At 38.3% G+C, this 22,269-nt stretch overlaps 1 protein-coding gene across 10 annotated transcripts in view; it reads left to right on the top strand.

Annotated features, from left to right (window-relative positions):
* LOC139746420 (uncharacterized) overlaps nt 1–22,269 on the top strand; it is a 29,202-nt gene extending 6,933 nt beyond the window's left edge. For all 10 annotated transcript variants that reach the window (XM_071657645.1, XM_071657648.1, XM_071657642.1 and 7 more), the window contains 9 exons: nt 2,679–2,830; nt 5,959–6,093; nt 8,701–8,909; nt 11,584–11,780; nt 13,246–13,469; nt 15,401–15,524; nt 16,386–16,451; nt 19,886–20,055; nt 20,243–22,269. In XM_071657645.1, the coding sequence (XP_071513746.1) occupies nt 2,703–2,830; nt 5,959–6,093; nt 8,701–8,909; nt 11,584–11,780; nt 13,246–13,469; nt 15,401–15,524; nt 16,386–16,451; nt 19,886–20,055; nt 20,243–21,968 (2,979 nt within the window). In that variant the 5' untranslated portion in view covers nt 2,679–2,702 and the 3' untranslated portion in view covers nt 21,969–22,269. The remainder of the gene's footprint in view (nt 1–2,678; nt 2,831–5,958; nt 6,094–8,700; nt 8,910–11,583; nt 11,781–13,245; nt 13,470–15,400; nt 15,525–16,385; nt 16,452–19,885; nt 20,056–20,242) is intronic.

The following is a 22,269-nucleotide window of genomic DNA, read 5'->3' as shown; positions in this document are numbered from 1 at the left end:
AGGAGGTGAATAGTTTAAGGATAACAAATAGGAGCATAAGTGAGGGGAGCACATGGGCAAGTGGTAACATTTAAAGAAGAGGTGAAGAGGAGTTGAAATGAGTATTTTGAAGGACATATGTGTTTGGCATGTGGAGGTGCACAGAGCAAGATAGCTTGGGAAGGTGACTGAAATGGATGAGATAGCAGTTGAATTTCTCAAAGAGGGTTACAGTGTTGTTGATTAGTTAGTCTACATTTTCAGAGAAGGTACTAAGGTACAGTTCAAAGTGAGGTGCCATAGGAATGTTTGTACAGTGCCAATGCAAAGGCAAGAAAACAAAAGGGAATGTTTGAATTACTGAGGCATAAGTCTGTTCAGTACATACATCTAATAAGTCATATGAGAATGTTGAGGGAAAGGGTAGTGGCATGCATGTTCTGGTTCACCAAGGAATTTTAATCCTCACATTTGGGAATTAAGAGGATTAAAAAACATTTTGGCCCATTGCATCATGTTTGTTATAACCTTGATGTTAGGAAGGTAGTTTTCCTTGGCCTTCCTGAGATACTTTCCTTTGAAGAGATCAACACAGAGGTCTTTGGTATTCTTTTAACACATTTTTTTCATACTCCTTTGCCATTTCCTGCTTCACATAGTGCTAGGAACAGAACAACACCTCACCTGTTAATAGCTATTATCTAGCTGTCATGTGTAATGCACTGAAACTAGAGTTTCCATCCACAGCCAAACCTCACAGTTCTTTCCATTGCCTTCTGATCATCTCATTTGCCTGTGTTAAGTCCATTACCACAACATATATCTTTCCATATCACTCTATACTAGTGGTTTCCAACCTCAGGATCATGAACCAATGTTGGGTCAGCAGTCTATTTTGAGTGCATTGACAAGGGTCTCCAGTAACTGACTTCTAACTTTCCTTTAAAATCCAGCATTGGCAGTGCCATTAGGGAGGATTAAAACAGCCGGTTCCCTACATTTTTCTCCCCTCCACCATAGTTATAAGATGTTCTTTAACTATAAGTCCTATGTGACTGGTGCAGCAAACAGGCCTTTCTGTTCATCTAATGTTTGCTCCAAAGTTTTGCTATACATACTCTGTTGATGCTCACATTGGTAACTCTGGACAGTTTTCAGTTTTGTTTGTTTTTAAATGATTATCATGCACTAGATATCTCAATACAGGTAGTCTCTGGGATATAAATAGGTTAGATTCCTGGACCCAGTTCTTATGGTGATCTGTTCATGTCCAAAACTATGTACCTATTCCAGATAGTAACAATGTATTGGATATTATATACTGGAGTAAATACAGTAAATACAACATTGTCTGAAGCATCACTTAATGCATTTCTGGGGTTTGTATCAGTAACAGACCATATGTCAAAATAGGAATTACCTATTGTGTTCTGGAGCTTGTTCCGAAGTACAGATGTACGCAGGTTGGACTCTGCAAGTTGGGTCCCCCAGTATTTGAAGCAGATATTTCATTTTAGAGGATAAAGCAGTTTCATTCATCATTCGTTAATGTCCAGAACTTCATCGTTGAGCATTTGTTAATATTAATTCAGTCATTGTATGCTTTAGGATACAATCCTCCCTTCCTACTCATACACTTTCCTTGCTTTTCTGGTAAAAACTCCATGCTGCATCTAGTAGCTTTCCTCCCATACCATATATTCATATCACTTTCCACAAAGCTTCTCTATCGACCTTATTGTATATGTTCTCCAGGTCTATAAATTCATTTTATAAATCTTTCTCTGGTACTTCTCACACATCTTTAGAGAAAAATACCTGATCCATTCATCCTCTTCCTTTCCAGAAACCACATTGTTCCTCCCCAATCTGATGCTCTTTATGTACACCTACCCCTCTCCCATACAACTAATTAGGTATCCTCAAAAAAGTTTATATCTATAATTTAGGCATTCACTTTTATCTCACTCATTTATATATTATCACACCACTACAGGCATTTTGCCATACATTTACTGAAAATCCTAATACATTTACTGAAAATTCTAAGTAATGTTAACACAGTGTCATTCCCTTTCATGAGAAATTCAACTGCAGTCCTATCCACTTTAACATGCTTCTTCTTACCCAAGACTTTCACCACCTCCACTTTTTCCAGCAAGCCATTTGACTTATTCTCTTAATCCTCATGCCGACTTGCCCCACACAACCAACATGTACTATCCTGTCATCTAACACATACAACAGTCCTTAAAAGAAATATTTGTTTCCTCTTTACCTTCTATATGACTTCACCACTTCCCCATTTACTCTTTTTACTTTAGTTATTTGTTCTCATATTTTTGTATTCTAGCTGAAGCTTGCCAATACTTTCTCACTCCATCCTTTTTTCAGCCCCTGCACTAACCTCTTGCTCTTCCTCTTGTGTACCTCCCAATCACTTTTACTCCTAATGTGTGGGTACTGCATGCACATTTCTCTTCTGTCTTTCATTAGCAAATTAACTTCCTCATCCCACAACTCATTACACTTTGCCATCTGCTTACATCCCAGTTTTCACATACCAGCACTTCATTTGCACATGTAAGCACTGCTTCCTTAATTGTCTTTCACTCCTCACTTTTTCTTAATTTGCAGAACATCATGGATTCACAAAACATAAGTATTTCTTGAAACAATTTTTTTTTTTTTTTTTTCAGTGAGGTCTGAATTTTACCATCATCATGACACAGAGAGTGGTTGTTCTGCTGGATATGGATTGCTTCTACGTGCAGGTAGAAGAACGTGACCACCCAAACATCAAGGGAGTCCCTGCTGCAGTAGTCCAGTACAACTCTTGGAAGGGTGGAGGGTAAACGTTTAATTTGTTTCAGAAATTAGCAGGGTTATAAATGCAATTTTTGTGAGGTTTTCACAAGATGGTGGGATATAGTACCTATAAACCTATTTGCTCATGATGTACTGATTGAATAAAGGGTGAAAACCCCATTTTATGGAAGACTAAAACTGAAGTGCTGAACATGGAATCCTAACTTTGTAATTTATAGAAAAATGGCTTAAAATTTTACCCATATGATCTCGGCTGTTTCTTTCTTTCTTGTTCTGATATCATGCATGCCTTTTCCCTCAGTCACTGAACAGTGGTGGATGCACAGTATTTTGTAACTTAGTCACTGACCATCACTAACTTTCATGTGATGAAGATGACAAAAAAATATGCTGGTCTATACATCATTAAAATAGACTCGTTAATAAAAGACTAGAAGGAAAACATTACGAGTTAAAGTAATGATTCCATAAAACCTCAAGTTAACTAAATACATGGAAATTAATTTCACAAAAATGCAGACAAAAAATGTAAAGATAACCTCAAACTAATTAAACACAAGAAAATAAATTAAACAAATACAAATGGACTCTGACAAGAAATGTAAAGATCATGTTGAGACCATTCATCACATTTCTTCCATGTCTATCTATCCCTTCAGGAACTCCCTCAAGGGGATGGCCATGTCAAAAGAGTTTCCATAACTGGTGAACTCAAGTGCTGCTTAGCTTTTAGTGCCTCACCCTTAGCAGGCCACTGGCTGAGAGCAACTATAGCGCAGTGTCTACTTAATGTGTCTACCTAAAGTTTCTACCACCTACTACTACCTAATGCTCCTGTCTGATGTTCCTAACTACTACTGTCTATTGACCTTACCCTTTTGCCAAAAGGCAGTGCAAGCACAAAGTGCTTATCACAGGAAAATCTTGTTATGAAGAATAAGTAATGTGAGTTAAGTGTTACCATGTGTTATATGTGATGGGTGTGCGTGTGTTGCAAATTGACAACCACTGCAGTGCTGGCCATCACAACACTCCCAATACCCAAGCAGGTATTACTGGTGATTTACTTCCCTGGTCCATAGCTGAATACCAATTACTACCCACCTACTACACTGCCTTGCTCTGCCCATGTATGTTAGTGCTTCACTGCATGTATCGAATGATGTTATGCTAATTTTTCTCCCTCTTTACGCTTCATAATTCTCTTTCAAAATTATCATCCTGAGGGTCAAAAGAAAATGTTATCCCACCAGTTGCAGTGCTTGAATAACTGGCCAAGGAGCTGGAACTTTTTAGAAAAACTGGAGAGACTAAACTTCCCTCATCCAGTTATGAGTTCCTTGACAACTGTGTGTACTGCTTGTAGCATGGTTATCAGATGGACAGTGCACTACTTCAAGGATATATTCTTTTAATTGCCATCATCTATTACCCCAAGTATCCCTTTACCAGAGTCTGCTGTACCTCTGCACTTAGTAGCAGGGACAGATGGACTCCTTTGGAGCATGAGTTTTTTTTAACTAAACTGTACTTTTTGTCAACTGATGAAGATACAGCCTTAACAAAGAAGACTTTATTTACTAGCAGTGTGACCTGAATTTAGCAGAATCCATGAACTCCAATTCAAGGAGATATATTTTTCTTACATATTCACTATTTCCTGAATTATTATACATTATTATTATTGTTATACCTAGTTGCTGTTTCCCACATCACCGAGGTAGTGTCAGGAAACAGATGAAGAACAGCCCATCCACTTATATACACACATATATATACATAAACACCCATACATGCACATACATACACTTTTTTTTTTCTTTTTTTTTTTTGCTTTGTCGCTGTCTCCCGCGTTTGCGAGGAAGCGCAAGGAAACAGACGAAAGAAATGGCCCAACCCACCCCCATACACATGTATATACATACGTCCACACACGCAAATATACATACCTACACAGCTTTCCATGGTTTACCCCAGACGCTTCACATGCCCTGATTCAATCCACTGACAGCACGTCAACCACGGTATACCACATTGATCCAATTCACTCTATTCCTTGCCCTCCTTTCACCCTCCTGCATGTTCAGGCCCCGATCACACAAAATCTTTTTCACTCCACCTTTCCACCTCCAATTTGGTCTCCCACTTCTCGTTCCCTCCACCTCCGACACATATATCCTCTTGGTCAATCTTTCCTCACTCATTCTCTCCATGTGCCCAAACCATTTCAAAACACCCTCTTCTGCTCTCTCAACCACGCTCTTTTTATTTCCACACATCTCTCTTAAACTTACGTTACTTACTCGATCAAACCACCTCACACCACACATTGTCCTCAAACATCTCATTTCCAGCACATCCATCCTCCTGTGCACAACTCTATCCATAGCCCACGCCTCGCAACCATACAACATTGTTGGAACCACTATTCCTTCAAACATACCCATTTTTGCTTTCCGAGATAATGTTCTCGACTTCCACACATTCTTCAAGGCTCCCAGGATTTTCGCCCCCTCCCCCACCCTATGATCCACTTCCGCTTCCATGGTTCCATCCGCTGCCAGATCCACTCCCAGATATCTAAAACACTTTACTTCCTCCAGTTTTGCTCCATACATACACATATGCAGACATATACATATGTACACTCGTCTTCATCCATTCTTGTTGCCACCTCATCCAACAGGAAACAGCACCGCCACTGCAAGTGAAAAGTCACCTTCAGCAAGGCTGTATCATTGGGAGTACAGTTTTCTCAACCAACTTCCCACTCCGAAGGAGTCTATATTTCCAAGCTTCTGGAAGTATCATAGCTTCGGGCTGCAGGAACCTTTAGCAAGGTCCTGGCTGACACCATGGCTCTTCCGATAAATTGGTCTTTTTTTTTTTCGATAATTCATCATTACTCTAATTACCCTAAGTCCAATGAAAGAATCCTAATGTTATCCAGGAACTGTTTAGAGGCTCCTGCAGCCTAGGACTGAACTATTTCCAGTAGCACTCCTTTGGAGTGAGAAGTTACAAATTGGTAATTACATTAAGTACTGCATGCTCTTGGCCAAGCAGGCTGAAAAAATGAAAAATTCAAAATGCTCTTTTGTGTAGCTTAACCATCCACTCATTTTTTCCATACTACATTTTGTATTCCAGCATTATAGCAGTCAATTATGAGGCAAGGGGCTTTGGAGTGAAGCGGGGTATGCGTGGAGACGAGGCTCGAAGCAAGTGTCCAGACATACAATTGATTCAAGTGCCTGTAAACCGGGGCAAAGCTGATCTTACAAAGTATGTACTTTTGGGGTTGTGTATATATTAAGTTATGGTAGATTTCCACATTTTTTAGTGTAGCCTTTTAAGAATGGTTAATATCAAAGCATTTGCAAGAAGGGGACCTTACAAGGAGAGTATATGATATTACAATTAAAGGGGTTAGAGTGAGATGAAGACCACCTGTGACATAGGGAAATAGAATGGTTGAGTACTGGAGGGAGAGAAATGGGGGAAGAATAAGTGGAATTGTATGTATGGGGAGTTATATAAGGACAGGGATAAGTGGAGACTTTTGTCATGGCCACCTTCTGATGGGAACAGGCATCAGATAAATAGATCAAAAACTATTTGCATTTCCTTTTTCACCAAAACTTTATGGCGGCACAACAAACTGATGATTCTCCCATGCTGATTCAGTGGTGCCACTGGTTGAGATGGGCTGGGTGGATCTCGGGGCCCAGGTAAATGGGATCCACCCTTCTTGCATAACCACATTTCCTAGACTTGGCTATTTATCTATCAAATTTTGTAACATTCATAGTCTTAAATCTAACCGATGATTCTCCAGTGCCAATTTATGGCATTGCCACTGGTTGAAAGGGGCTGGGTGGATTTCAGGGTCCACCTGACTGCCATCATACTACTGGGATCCACCCTACTCCCATCACCACATTTCCTAGACTTGGCTCTTTCTCTATTCATTTTTACAACATTCATTTCAAATCTAAAGCGTATATTGGTGGAAATAGCAAAAGGAACCCTATGGAGTTTTACTGTTATGTTATAAGCAAGAGAGTCATCAACCACTCAATTGGTCCATTAATTATAGAAAATAGTGACAAAAAAGCCATAGCAAAAATATTGAATGACTTTTTTGCATCTGTAATTACAATCGAAGATGCAACTCAAGTCTCAAATCCAGTTTCTTTGATGAGAGGAAATTTTCTTCCACAAACTGACATAAAAACTGAAGGTGCTATTAACAATAAACAGAATGAAAATAAATAAAACGGCATGTCCTGATAAGTTTTAACCAAGGACAAGGAAAGGGGCAAAAAATGATAGTTAAGACCTTGACTACCCTTTTCAATAAGTCACTTACTAAGGGAAAAGTTCCAGATGAATGGAAGTTTGCCAGTGTAACACAGATCCTCAAAGAAGGTAATAAGTCATTGCCCAGAAAGTATCATCCATTTAGCTTGAAGTCAGTTGTTGGAAAACTTAGGGAAACCATCATTTTTAGATAGGATTCTTAACTATTTAGAGGACCACCAGTTAATAAATGATTCTCACCATGGTTCTCAATGGAATTGGTTATATCTTATTGATTTCTCTTATGATATAATCAACACGTATGATGAAAGTAAAGCAGTTGATGTAATTCATCAAAATGTTCAAAAAGCAGTCAATATGGTTCTGCATCAAAGGTTATTAGCACAAATTCAGAAAAATGGCATTGATGGGGTTGTTCTTTGGTGGAAAGGAAATTAGTTGACTGTTTGTAAGCAAAGATTAATGGTCAAGCCTCAGAATGGCTAGATGAAACAAGTGATGTTGGGAGTGCCACAAGGACCAATCTTTCCCATATATATTAATTTAGGATATCAAAATTTACTGATGACACAAAGCTTGGAAATAAAATCTGCACATGAACAAGAACATTAATAGCTTCAAATTGACAGACAAACTGATGGCAAATGAATTTTGATACTGATAAATGCAAAGTTTTACATATCAAAAACTAAAAGGCATGCTACAGTATGAGTTCTATTGAACTGCAAATGGGAAGTTAGGAAAAGATTTGGTTATAATAATCTCTAGTGACCTAAAACCCAGTAAGCACTGCAGAGAAGCAGTGAAAAAAAGCAAACAGAATTCTTGGATTCAGTTAGGGCCTCTGAATGTAAATCCAGAAAAATCATCTTTAGTCTTTAAAATTCATTTGTTCATCCCCATCTTGATTATTATGTTTGGCTTTGGTCACCTTGCATATAAAAAGACGTAGACAGAATGGACAGAGTGTAGTTTTGAGCAACCAAGACAATTCCTCAGCTGGGACACAGATCTTACAAGGGCAGATTAAATGATGAATCTATTTAGCTCAGAAAAGAGGTATCTAATACCACTGTTCAAAATTATGAAAGGCTTCGACAATCTTGTGTTACTTAAGACTTGATTCATTTGGCTTCACTTGCAGTAATGGATGCAAACTGGGCAGCTGCTATAGCTCACGAGGTGATACTTTTTTTTCAACGGCACTGTTAACACATGGAACGATTTGCCAATTAGAGCGGTTGAAAGCAGAATTAGATACATTTAAGAACAGACTTGATAAATATGTTGCTTGAAGAGTATGGCTTTCATTATTTGCATCTCCTCAGTCACACTGCCAATGTGCAAGTTATTCTCTCTGAATTATTTATATACCTTCTAACTTTCACCAAACTAATCTGTGTGTTTTTTATATCTTCCACTATCACTTGAAAGTACCCAATGGTCTATTGCTATCTTAATTCCTTTGTATACTGTAATCATAATGTAATGAAAAGTAGAGCAGTAAAGTGTCAGTTGTACTTTGCTCACACAATAAACTAATACTCTGCCTTTTTCTCATTTCAACAGATACCGTAATGCAGGGAAAGAAGTTATTAATGTGTTGTGTGACTATAGTGACTGCATAGAGAGAGCAAGCATAGATGAGGCGTACATTGATTTCACAAATGTAATTGAAGAACTAATGAAGCAGTTAGTAGGAAGCAAAATTACTTCACAAATGCTGACATCAACATGGGTAGTTGGCTGTGATAAAACTGAAAGTGAGGATAAACAAGGTAAACTATCAGACATGTATTTTTCCATTATGAATAACCATTTCTTTATGTGGATCAGGATCATACAAGTTTATAACTCATTCATGTGAATACTTTGTAATGTCTGGTATTCTGAAAAGAACACATTGTTAAAGAGCCTTTCAGACATTCACTTTGCACAGCAGATCAAATAAATCTTCATTCATGCATACATATTCCCACAGAAAATGCTTTCACAGTATATAATCAATGGCTACTCATATAACATTGCTACATGAAATACTTATAGCTTCAGCACTTCACTCAGTGTATCTATTAAACTTTGTCATGGTCTTCCTCTTTCCTAGGGCAAAATAGCAAACAAGTATAAAAACAAAAAATAATATGAATATAGAAGGTAACTTAAGAGGGATGGGAGCAGGGACCGGATATCTTCCCCTCCTGTATTAAGGAGGGGGAAATGAAGGAACAAAGAGCCAAATGAGGATCTATTATCCTCTTAGATTCGGTTATCAGTTTTGAATGATACCTTATGCAACAAATTGCAGATATTTAAGAATATACATATATATTCTTTCTTTCATACTTGATTGTTGTTTCCCATGGTAACAGGGCTGCACTAGGAACAGACGAAGAAAGGCTGCATCTGCTCACATCCATTTTCAAGCTGTTAATGTAATGTACTGAAAACAGAGCTCCCTATCCATAACCAGGCCTCACAGACTTTTCCGTAATATACCCCAAATGCTTCAAATGCTCTGGTTTAGTCCACTGACAGCATATCAACCCTAGCATGCCACATCATTCTAATTCACTCTATACCTTGCACTCCTTTCACCCTCCAGCATGTTCTGGCCGCGATCACTCAAAGTCTTTTTTATTCAGTGTATTTATAATTACCCCATGACCAATTTCTATCCGGATGATACACATGACCTTTCTAAAGGTTTTTTGCAGACCATGGGTGTGCTGCTTCCAGTATCAGGAAAATGTTGACTCCTTTAGTGTGAGCAGATTGACAAAACTACACTCCCAGTGATACAACCTTGCTAAAGGTGACTTCACTTCCGGTGTACCCTTGTGCGGGTGGATTCAAGTAGATTCCAGTAACCTCTCTCTCTCTCTCTCCTTTTTTTTCATATCTCCACCATTTCCCACTTGAGCAATGTAGGGTCAAATACAGATCACTGAGCCTTAGAGGGAAAATTCTTCTCATAGCTTTTTGTTTGTTTGTTTGCTGAGATGGCACAGACAACTGAGGCCCTAATCAAGGCCATCCTATTTGGAAAGTAATATTTCCAGCCACCCACTCCCATCCCTCTTAGTTTCCTTTTACATGCAGGGAATACATGGGTAGTATTCTTTCTTCGCTGTCCCCAGGGATAATATATATATTCATACTTGCTCGCCTTTATGCATTCCCATTATAACCCCGTCCTACAGGAAACAGCATCGCCACTCCCTGCATCAGCGAGTTAGTGCCACGAAACAGATGAAAAAAGGCCACATCCACTCACACTTAGTCACTAGCTGTCATGTGTAGTGCACCAAAACATCAGCTCCCTATCTACATCCAGGCCCCACATACCTTTTCATGATTTACCCCAGACATTTCACATGTCATGGTTGAGTCCATTGACAGCATATTGGCCCCATTACACTACGTCATTCCAATTCACTCTATTCATGCACATACCTATCTCTCCTTTCTTCTCATCATGGATATATACACACTCATTCAGACACCCTAGTTTGAGCCTTTGATGAGGACGAGGACTCCTGCTTGACTCCTTCTCCTGCATCCACTTTTAGAAATTGAAATACAAGAAGGGAAGGGATTCCAGCCCCCTGCTTCTGCCCTTTTTAGTCACCTTCTACAACATGCAGGTTTTTTTTTTTTTTTTTTTTTGTCGCTGTCTCCCGCGTTTGCGAGGTAGCGCAAGGAAACAGACGAAAGAAATGGCCCAACCCACCCCCATACACATGCCTTGATTCAATCCACTGACAGCACGTCAACCCCGGTATACCACATCGCTCCAATTCACTCTATTCTTTGCCCTCCTTTCACCCTCCTGCATGTTCAGGCCCCGATCACACAAAATCTTTTTCACTCCATCTTTCCACCTCCAATTTGGTCTCCCTCTTCTCCTCATTCCCTCCACCTCCGACACATATATCCTCTTGGTCAATCTTTCCTCACTCATTCTCTCCATGTGCCCAAACCACTTCAAAACACCCTCTTCTGCTCTCTCAACCACTCTCTTTTTATTTCCATACATCTCTCTTACCCTTACGTTACTTACTCGATCAAACCACCTCACACCACACATTGTCCTCAAACATCTCATTTCCAGCACATCCATCCTCCTGTGCACAACTCTATCCATAGTCCATGCCTCGCAACCATACAACATTGTTGGAACCACTATTCCTTCAAACATACCCATTTTCGCTTTCCGAGATAATGTTCTCGACTTCCACACATTCTTCAAGGCTCCCAGAATTTTCGCCCCCTCCCCCACCCTATGATCCACTTCCGCTTCCATGGCTCCATCCGCTGCCATATATATATATATATGTGTGTGTGTGTGTATGTACAATTCCAAAATATTAATAGTATTGGAAAAAGTCTTAAGTGTGGAAAAATATATGTGTTTAGAGAAAGTTTCTGGTAATAGATGATATATATTTACAGGTATGCAGCAAAATAACATACAGAATTGGTTAGCATCACTCTCCGAAAATGAAGACTGTGCATCGTTCATTACATCTGAAGATCCTAACTGGGACAACCTGAGGCTTACCTATGCTGCAGCTCTTTGTGAAGAAATGAGAAGAGCAGTTCTTGAACGTACCAGTTTTAAATGTTCAGCTGGAATAGCTCATAACAAGGTTGGTGCATAATTTAGTGCACAGTTGGACACACAAAAACACAATGTTCACTCACTTTTACACTCTATATTATGACACATAATAGGGGATAGGGGAGAAAGTATACTTCCCTTGTATTCCCTGCGTGTCATAGAAGGCGGCTAAAAGGGGAGGGAGTGGGTGGCTGGAAATCCTCTCCTCTCGTTTTTTTTAATTTTCCAAAAAAGGGAACAGAGAAGGGGGCCAGGTGAGGATATTCCCTCAAAGGTTCAGTCCTCTGTTCTTAACGCTACCTCGCTAATGCGGGAAATATATATATATATATATATATATATATATATATAGAGAGAGAGAGAGAGAGAGAGAGAGAGAGAGAGCTGTGGTTTAGGTGCATTATTACATGACAGCTAGATACTGAATGTGAACAAATGTGGCCTTTGTTGTCTTTTCCTAGCACTACCTCGCGCACATGAGGGGGGAGGGGGTTGTTATTTGATGTATATGTGCGTGTGTGGACGTGTATGTATATGCATGTGTATGTGGGTGGGTTGGGCCATTCTTTCGTCTGTTTCCTTGTGCTACCTCGCTAACGTGGGAGACAGCGACAAAGCAATATATATATATATATATATATATATATATATATATATATATATATATATATATATATATCCTCCCCTCTCATTTTTTTTTAATTTTCCAAAGGGAGGAACAGAGGAGGGGGCCAGGTGAGGGTATTCCCTCAAAGGCCCAGTCCTCTGTTCTTAACGCTACCTCGCTATCTCGGGAAATGGCGAATAGTATGAAAAAATATATATATATATATATATATATATATATATATATATATATATATTATAGCACCAAAGTTCTCAAGATATACGGGGGGGGGGGGAAATAAGAAGTTGGCCATAAGTGAAGGCAGGTTGACTACACTGAGTTACCTTTAAATTAATTTCAAGAAGCATTTTCCTTCTTTATGATACCCTCCATAAAGGGAGAAATTCTAAATATTGTGTCCTTCAGCATATATAGGCAATTTAGAATTTAGAGCCTCAAGATACCAGGATGTATTTTTTGAATGATTGGTACTTTGATGAAGTGGTTTGGTTGATTGTGTGGGTACAACTGCTTTGATGGGATGGTGACAAGTATGCATGCATCCTTCGGTCCTATTGTCATAGTGCACATAATGGTCTTTCCATGTTGGTACTTTGATGAAGTGGTTTGGTTGATTGTTTGGGTACAACTGCTTTGATGGGATGGTGACAAATATGCATGCATCCTTCAGTCCTATAGTCATAGTGCACAAAATGGTCTTTCCATGTGAACCAGTTCTCTGGGTGAAACATTCTAAATTTCATAAGAACTACAGATTTTTGTTTTTGGGTCACTTCCTGTTCAGTGATCATTGCTTGTTTTGCAGTCCCTCATCCTCAGGACTTGAGGTACTGTACATTACATTGCAGGGTATGCTTTGTTTCAGATGTTAGCAAAGCTATCTTGTGGATTTCACAAACCAAACCAGCAGACAGTATTACCTCAAAGTCATGTTGGGGAGCTGTGGGAGAGCACAGAAGTTGGGAAGGTACGCAACCTCGGAGGTAAATTGGGAGAGTCATTGACAGAGGAACTTGGCTGTGTTACCATGGCTGACCTGGGCCGCCTTTCCCTTCATCGACTTCAGGGAAGATATGATGATAAAACTGCGTAAGTTGTTCATTATTTTTATGTTGGCCTACTGTGTTCTTTATTTACTGATATTAAAGTATTTTTATGAACCTTTTTTCCTGTATGAAGCTGAGCCGATGTATTTCATGGAGAGTCATAAGACTAATTTGAAAGGAATACATTTTCTCCCATAATTCTTTTCTTTCCTCTGCTGTTTGTCATGCAAAATTGAGAGATTCTCATGGACAACCTCAAGATTCCCTAGAAAAATCAGGAATAGTACTCTCCAACTCCTAGTGTTTCCAGTGAGGAACTGCTGGCCTTCCCCACCCTTCACAATCCACTCAACAATGGGAGCAGTAGTATACTCATTTTGGGCTCACTTTTGTCCAGTCAGAAACTATCACATAGGTGATGTCATCAACCTTACTCCCTCCCACACTTGACATCTCAGATTTCTCAAAAATCATGCTCTGATAGGATTTTTGCTATGAAACTGGCTTTCTACATGCCATCTATTATCTTTTTATGGGAGAGTGGTGATTGAGAGGGTGGGTGGCATGCACGGAACACCTGTAGTTTCAGTTGTGGCAGAGGATATGTGGGTCAGTTGTTTGCTTTAAAGAATGTGAGAAATATATATAGAAACAGAAGGATTTGCATGTGGCATTTTTTGGATAAGTAGAAATAATATGATAGGGTAAGTCTGACAAGTGTTTGAATTGAAATTCTCTAATGTTTCTCTCTGAGAAGACCAGCTGCTTCTCCACTACTACATAAGTGGGAGTTATGTAAAGCCTTAGATCTTTTATAATCTCATGGTTTTTCTGGCAGTTTGATACTCCATTGTCTTCCTGTGAAAACTTTTCCTTGTATATTTGGACACTGGGAAGAGATTTAGTTAATTCCATACTATGTTTAGACACGACTTTTTTATTTTCGGCAAAAAATTAAACTGTTAGATTTGGAAATAGCCCCATTATCATCAACTCTTGGAAGATTTAATGATGAGAGCTGTATTTTTGCCCACTTAAATCTCTCAGAGACCTTTTGGACTTCACCAGAGGGTACTGAATGAACCATGTACCTATGCACCTTCTTCCATAATTACCCCAGATCCTCATTCTAAGAGAGTTCTGGTGTTATCCCGGAACTCTTTCCTGAAGGTCCTGCAGCTCCAAGGCTGTTACTTCCAGTTGCAGGAAAATTATGTACTCCTTTGGAGTGAATTCTTATACAAATGTGCACTTGCTGTGTAACTGTGCATGTGGAATCACTTAAGCTCCTTCCAGTGAGATATTTTTCCTTGAGGAATAAGGAACTCAATTTACTAGGTGAAGCTGAGCTTTATGCTTGAACACTTTATATTAGAAAGGAGGCCTGTACTTTAGCTTTCTTCAAAAACAGTTGTCAGAGGAAACCAAGGAAAGGGTTTTTGACACCTCTCTACTACCTGCATCAGATGGGACCATAGTTTGGATGTTGCAAATCTAGCCTTTGTGGCTCTAGGGACAGACTAGTGTGCCAGTGAATCACCACGAAGGGTATTTATTTTCAGTTTTGGATTTAATCCTCGTATCTGAAAGTTTATCTCTGAACACTCCTCCACCATGTGAGTATGCGATCATGCTCACATTTGGAGGTTTTGAAATGGTAAAACTTTGTCATCTCATAGGTGGTGCCCTTTCTGAATTTTTGATGGTTTTCTTACCCTTATATATATCCAAAGAAAGAAAGATTTTTTCAGGGGGTATTGACTAACTGAAACAAAGAGAGATATGTTAAAAGCAAGGGAAACATTTCAACACTAGCCCTTTGAGACAAAGATAAGCAAAATTACAATAGTGCTCAGCTCACATTATGCAGACTGTGCTAGTATGAAAGTAGGAGACCATTTTCATGAATGTAATTTGCTCAGTGTGAGATGGAAAAATATTTTTTATATATAAAGAACTACTTTTGGTTCACAGGCACTGGCTTCATAATCTAGGTAAAGGGATTGATTGTGAGCCTGTCACCTCACGCCAACTTCCCAAAAGTATTGGATGTGGGAAAAATTTCCAAGGAAGAGAAGCACTTAATACAAGGGACAAGGTGAGAAGTAAGAGACAATGAAAAGTGTATGTGTATGACTGCATGTATGCAATAAAACAGTAAAGATGTAATTTGTACTCATATACATGTCTATACCCGTGATTACATGTGTCCTTGTGCATGTGTGTGTGTAACTACATGTTCACAAAAGTTTGTTTCATTTAAATTTGTTGCAATACACTGAAGCCTTTCGTTTCATTTAAATTTGTTGCAATACACTTAAGCCTTTCATTTAAATTTGTTGCAATACACTTTTAAGTCTCATTAAGAATTCTTCGATAAGGAAATTAATTCCTAATATGAAAACCAGTGCTCATCAAAGCTGCTCACGATATCATATTACTTACATTATTAAATCCCTCCAATTTTGATGCACTGAAGACATTTCTCCTTCAGATCTGTAAGATTACCATCATTTTACAATCATTGGTTAAAGTTTGGAGGAAGAACATTCACCAGATACACAAATGAATGCGCCTGCTTTCAAAATTATTGTGATTATTACTTGAACTGTTACTAATGTCTGGAAGGATTGCCTCCAGTTCTCCAATACCTGTGTATTTTCATTTTGTTTCTAATGTTTGAAGGAGAGAAAATTTAAGAATCATGGTTTTCTTCCTTCTTGGGATTTGGTAAACTCCAAAACATTCCATGTAAGGCCTTTTGTTTTCCACCTAAACACCTTTAAATTTAGGTATGGAGCTGCCTTAACATGCTTTGTAGCTTTTCCACCTTGTTAACCCCCTTCATTCTGTAACATTTCAAATTTCATAATGTTCTTTAGATTATCACAAATAACTTATGCTTTCCAGTAAAGTTGCATATTCTTTACTTTCAATGAAGTGTCTTCATATATTGCAGGTACAGAAGTGGATGCTGAGTCTTGCAGAAGAATTGTCAGAACGTTTAGATATAGACCAAAATGCGGTATGTACGATTTTTTTATTATCTATCATACTTTGTCACTGTCTCCCACGTTAGCGAGGTAGCGCAATGAAACAGACGAAAGAATGGCCCAACCCACCCACATACACATGTATATACATACACATCCACACATATACATACCAATACATCTCAACGTATATATATATATATATATATATATATATATATATATATATATATATATATATATATATATATATATATATATTATCCCTGGGGATAGGGGAGAAAGAATACTTCCCACGTATTCCCTGCGTGTCGTAGAAGGCGACTAAAAGGGAAGGGAGCGGGGGGCTGGAAATCCTCCCCTCTCGTTTTTTTTTTTTTTTTTCCAAAAGAAGGAACAGAGAAGAGGTCCAGGTGAGGATATTCCCTCAAAGGCCCAATCCTCTGTTCTTAACGCTACCTCGCTATCGCGGGAAATAGCGAATAGTATAAAAAAAAATATATATATATATATATATATATATATATATATATATATATATATATATATATATATATATATACATATATATATATATATACACACACACACAGACATATACATATATACACATGTACATAATTCATACTGTCTGCCCTTATTCATTCCTGTCGCCACCCTGCCAAACATGAAATAACAACCCCTTCCCCTGCATGTGCGTGAGGTAGCACTAGGAAAAGACAACAAAGGCCACATTCGTTCTCACTCAGTCTCTAGCTGTCATGTATAGTGCACTGAAACCACAGCTCCCTTTCCAAAGGGCCATTTCTGCAGCTTATAACAATAGTTGCCAAACTAGATAAAGTGAACTTAAACCTGGAGTGCATTTAAATACCTTACTTCTTACCTAGAGTCCCTTATACCTTTTAGGAGCTCCTGCAGTGCTCAGGACCATATGTCATGAGGCATGATATTTAAGTGTGCGTGTGGGAGAGGGGCAACTGAGTAGTAAGAGTTCAGTATCTTCATTGTTGTAGTTGCCTCATGGGTATAAAGGGTCTTGCAGTATTTTAAAATGGTGTGTGTAATGTATGATGGGCTGGGTCCAAAGTGCAGACAGGAAAGAATAACTCATATCTCAGGAGTATGGTTTCGGATAGATGTATGTCTGGTGGGGAAAGATCGGATGAGAGGGTGGTTGTTTAGAGCATGGAGTTATTTCATTGGGTGTATGTTTGGTCATTTTTGTGCTAGGGTAAAGGGTACCTTTGGGGATTGGTTTCTGAAACGTGAGGCAGGGGTCAGTTTCTTATTTCTACTTGGGAGCTGTAGTTTGGTTAAGGGATGGTTTTGATGAGAAGGACCATATGCTGCTGCAATAAAGTGAGTACTGAGCACATTGAGATGGGTTTGTATCAAAAGAATCTTGTTTCATTGTGTATGTGTTGAGTGCATGTGGATGCTTAGGCAGCCAGTTATTGTTGTGAGTGCTGTTTCTGACAGGATGGGTGACCAGAAGGATGAAGCATAGTTTAGGGTGGTATGGATATTGTTTTAAGGGGATACTAAGGGATATATGTGTAAATGAGTGGATGGGTCCTTCTTCATCTGTTTCATGGTGCTACTTTGCTGATATAGGAAAAGGCGATCAAGGAATACAGTGAATTGGAACAATGTGTTATACTGGGGTTAATGTCAATGGACTGAACCAGGGCATGTGATGCGTCTGGGGTAAACAATGGCAAGGTCTGTGGGGCCTGGATGTGGATAGGGAGCTGTGGCTTCAGTGCATTACATGACAGCTAGAGACTGAGTGTGAATTAATGTGGCCTTTTCTGGCTGTTTTCCTGGTGCTACCTCGCTGAAGCAGAGGATAGTGATGCTGTTTTCCTTGGGGCGGGGTAGCGCTGGGAATGGATGAAGGCAAGCAAGTATGAATATGTACATATGTAATGTCTGCGTATTGTGGGCATTTATGTATATATATGTGTATGAGTGGATGGGCCATTCTTCATCTGTTTCCTGGTGGTACCTTGCTGATGCAGGAAATGACAATTATGTATAATAAACAAATAAATACTCATATATTATTTATTATACTTGATCGCTGTTTCCCACGTCAGCAACTTAGCGCCAGGAAACAGACAAAGACCCATCCACTCATATACACAAATATATACATACACATACATATACATACACAGACATATACATATATACACATGTACATATTCATGCTTGCCTTCATCCATTCCCAGTGCAACGGGAAACAGCATTGCTATCCCCAGCCAACAAACATAACAAAACACTTACATACCAAAATAATATATGCCCAAAACGACCACTTATCAAAGTCAGTCTGAAACACCACCCCACTAGACAAATACCCACCTCTTGAACCACTCAAATTATCCTTGACTTGCTCTAAAAGTCTCACCTGCCTTACTCTCACCACACGTACTCCATACATCTTCATGAAGTTTGTTTCCTTTGTGCTGAATAACTAAGGCATTCATTAGAATATGGCACTGACTTTGATGTTTAATCCATGTTTAACATATGCTCCATGTCTTTCATCACCTCCTGTCAATATGAGTTATCTTCGCAGTACTTAAAGTAACCATACAGTCGGCATAGTCTAATTTCTAAAGCAGCCTTTGTAGTTCTCACTAATGATGGAGGCAAAAATAGGGCCTGGCAATATCAACACCACATTCACTTGCATCAAATCACTTTATTATCTTTGATATCTCTAATTTTACTTCCAACAAAATACATTTCCAGCTTTTCTTCTTGCCAGAAGCATTAGAGCACTTGTCACTCATAATTCAAGGGGATACAGAGAAAACTGATATGAAGCAGTGCCTCACTTCCCAAGGTAAACTGGGACTGCCAAACATTATTCATATAAACTTGGTGCCTGATGTAGGGACCAGATGTTTTTATGGCAAATTTTTTTTGGGAAATACTTTTTTCTCTACACTTTTTTCTAACAGTAGATATACAAATTAGATCCAGTTATTGTAGAAATTTTTCAAAAAAGTTTATCAACTATTCTTAACTTGTATTATTTAAGTTAACAATATGTCCAGTTTCACCTGAGTGAGGTCATCAGGGAGATGTCAGGTTGAGGGTGGACCAAGCTGACCCTTCTGCTAACCTACCCTCTGATTACAAGGTCACGACCCAATTTCAAGTATCCTCTGGTCTTGTATACATAAGCTCCATTGTATATATTCTCTTCCTTTGTAACTAGTCCTCTGAAAGTGTGGTAATATACAAAAAATGCTCAGGAGTTTTGTGTTTCCTTTTCCTAGTGGTGCTCTGCATTTACAGTCATGTGTTTGTTGCAATTTTCTGCATATACTTATTGTATGTCTGCCATCAGTTGTTGCAGCATTTTGGCTTTTAAAGACTGTCAAGTTATTCTTATACTTGCAATTCTAGATCAGAGAAATTTATTATAAGGTTGGTTATTTTCTTCCAGAACAAGCGTCGTGCAAAAACATATACGGTCACTGTTAGGCTGGATGGGGATGAGCGATGGTCAACCTTATCTAGGTCTTGTGGGCTTCCATCATATGCTCCAGAACGTATAGCTCAGCTGGGAATTTCGTTGATACAACACACAAATCAGGCATCATCCAAAGCTGTGTGGTAGGTTTATCCATTGGTTGTAACAAATATGTTCTTCACATGACTTGGGTACAATGTTTTCTCTAGATCATGGCTCTGATGCATTTTGCCCAAGTTTTTTTTTTACAAGATTTTAAAAATAGGAAAATATGTTTTTATCTACAGTAAAAGAATTATCCATGATTAACTTTTTTGTAATTAATTCCAGGACACCATCCATAAAGCACATTGGAATGTCTGCAGGGAAATTTGAAGATTGGGCTGGGGAAAATTCAAGAAATATTAAAGATATGCTAAAGAAAGTAGCCAACTCAGCACCTAAAAGAAGGAAACCAGATCCTAGCACTTGTAAAGAGATGCCCAAAGTCCTCCCATCTAGTATTCTGCCAGCTTCCGATGAAATGCTTTCCAGTGCAACCTCTAAAACTTCCTATCATGAAAATTGTGAGTCTAGTGTAGAAAGTAAGACGGAGGAAAATCATCTTATAATACATGATGTGCCTTCAGAGAGTTTTAACAGAGATAAAATAAAAAAATATCCTTATTCTTGTCAAAATAATATTGATCATGTGTCTAATGAAACCAGAGAGGTAAGTGAATCGTCAAGCAATTCATTTTTTAAAAACTATATCTTAAAAAAACAAAGAAAGGCTGATAACAGTACCAACTGTACCAGTGAATTATATGGTCATAGAGTTACAAATATATGCAATACTAATTCTGAGGTGAAACAAGGAGATACTGGAGAATGTGATGAAAATTTTGAAAAAAGTGATCTTGACCTACTTCTTAGTTGTTTGAATGAAGATGAAATAGAAAATACAAGCAGTAGATCTGATAGTGAATATAATATTGATAAAAACAAATATGTAAATAAAGCTAAAACAGAAGGGAATGAAGCTAGAATACAAAGCAAAACTTCTGTTAATGAAAGTCCACTCCCCCTTAGCACAGGAGAGCTAGGGAGAACTGAGATTACATTAGGTATGGAAGATTTTAGAAACAAATACATTACAGAAAAATCTGACGGAATTGAAATTGAGGCGCGATCATCTAAGAAACATGAAGTTTATGAAAATGAAATTGAAAAGCTTGACAAGTCCTTGCATATTTGTCCTACAATTCAACTGACAGAGAATGCAATATCCAAAATCAGCACAGCACTTCCTGATAAAGAATTAGATGAATTAGCGGATGTAAAAATTCAGGATAATCAAAATTCAAGCGTTTCTGTTCAAGAACTCTTTCCAGATCTCGATGATTTTGACCTTACATTGTTACCTCTGCTACCAAGAAATTTGAGGCATGAGTTGGAAAGGGATCTTGCACATCACAAAGCAAAGTTTGATAAAAAAAAATCAGTTGAACTATCAGGAGTATCAAAATACATAAGTCACAGTCCATCCAAGTACACATTATTAGAAGGGAATACAGACAGTAAACCTTTGAATACGAAAAGTTCAGTATCTCATCCTCTTGCTGGTCCATCCAAAGCAGGGATGCCTCAAGACCATAACACTAATATGAAGCAAAGTACGATCAATAATTACACTAATTGTGCGACGGGTGATTCAAACAATACAGGTAACAAAATGCTTTGCCATGAAAACTATTCTGAAACTGACAGTGCATTTACAAAAGATTATTTTCAGAATATAGAACATGACAGCAACAAAGACTTAATACAGTGCAAGGAATGTGATTCTCAGATATCTCCTTTTGAATTGCCAGAGCACCTTGACTACCATGTAGCACTAAAGCTACAGACGGATATGCAACGAGAAAGAAATCTAATTCCAAAGCAAGGAACCAAGATGATAATGAAGACAGGAAGCAAAAGGGGTAAAGGTAAGAAAAGAGGAAGGAACGATAAAATAGAAACAAATTTAAAGGATAAAAAAATTCAAAAAATTGATACATTCTTCAAAAGATGATAGGCATCTTAAGCTTGTATTGAAACATAATACATTAAATATTGTTTCAGTTCTGAATTATGAGATATGTATAAAAGTCTTGAATCAACTTGGTGTGCAAAGTTAAAACAAGAAACACTTATATGTGAAGGGAATCTTACACTTAAATACACTGGACATTTGTTAGGGATATGTATAAGTGAACTAAGAATATGTATCAGCCTGATGCACCTAAAGGATTATGGTAAAGGAAAATAATGTATTATTTCATGTAATTTTGTTTAGAAATAAAACTATTCCAAAGATTAAAAGATAAAGGAAA

This window comes from Panulirus ornatus, chromosome 65, assembly GCF_036320965.1.
Source record: "Panulirus ornatus isolate Po-2019 chromosome 65, ASM3632096v1, whole genome shotgun sequence".
NCBI lineage: Eukaryota > Metazoa > Arthropoda > Malacostraca > Decapoda > Palinuridae > Panulirus > Panulirus ornatus.
Note: the sequence above shows the minus strand (reverse complement) of the source record. Positions and strands in the feature narration are given on the sequence as shown.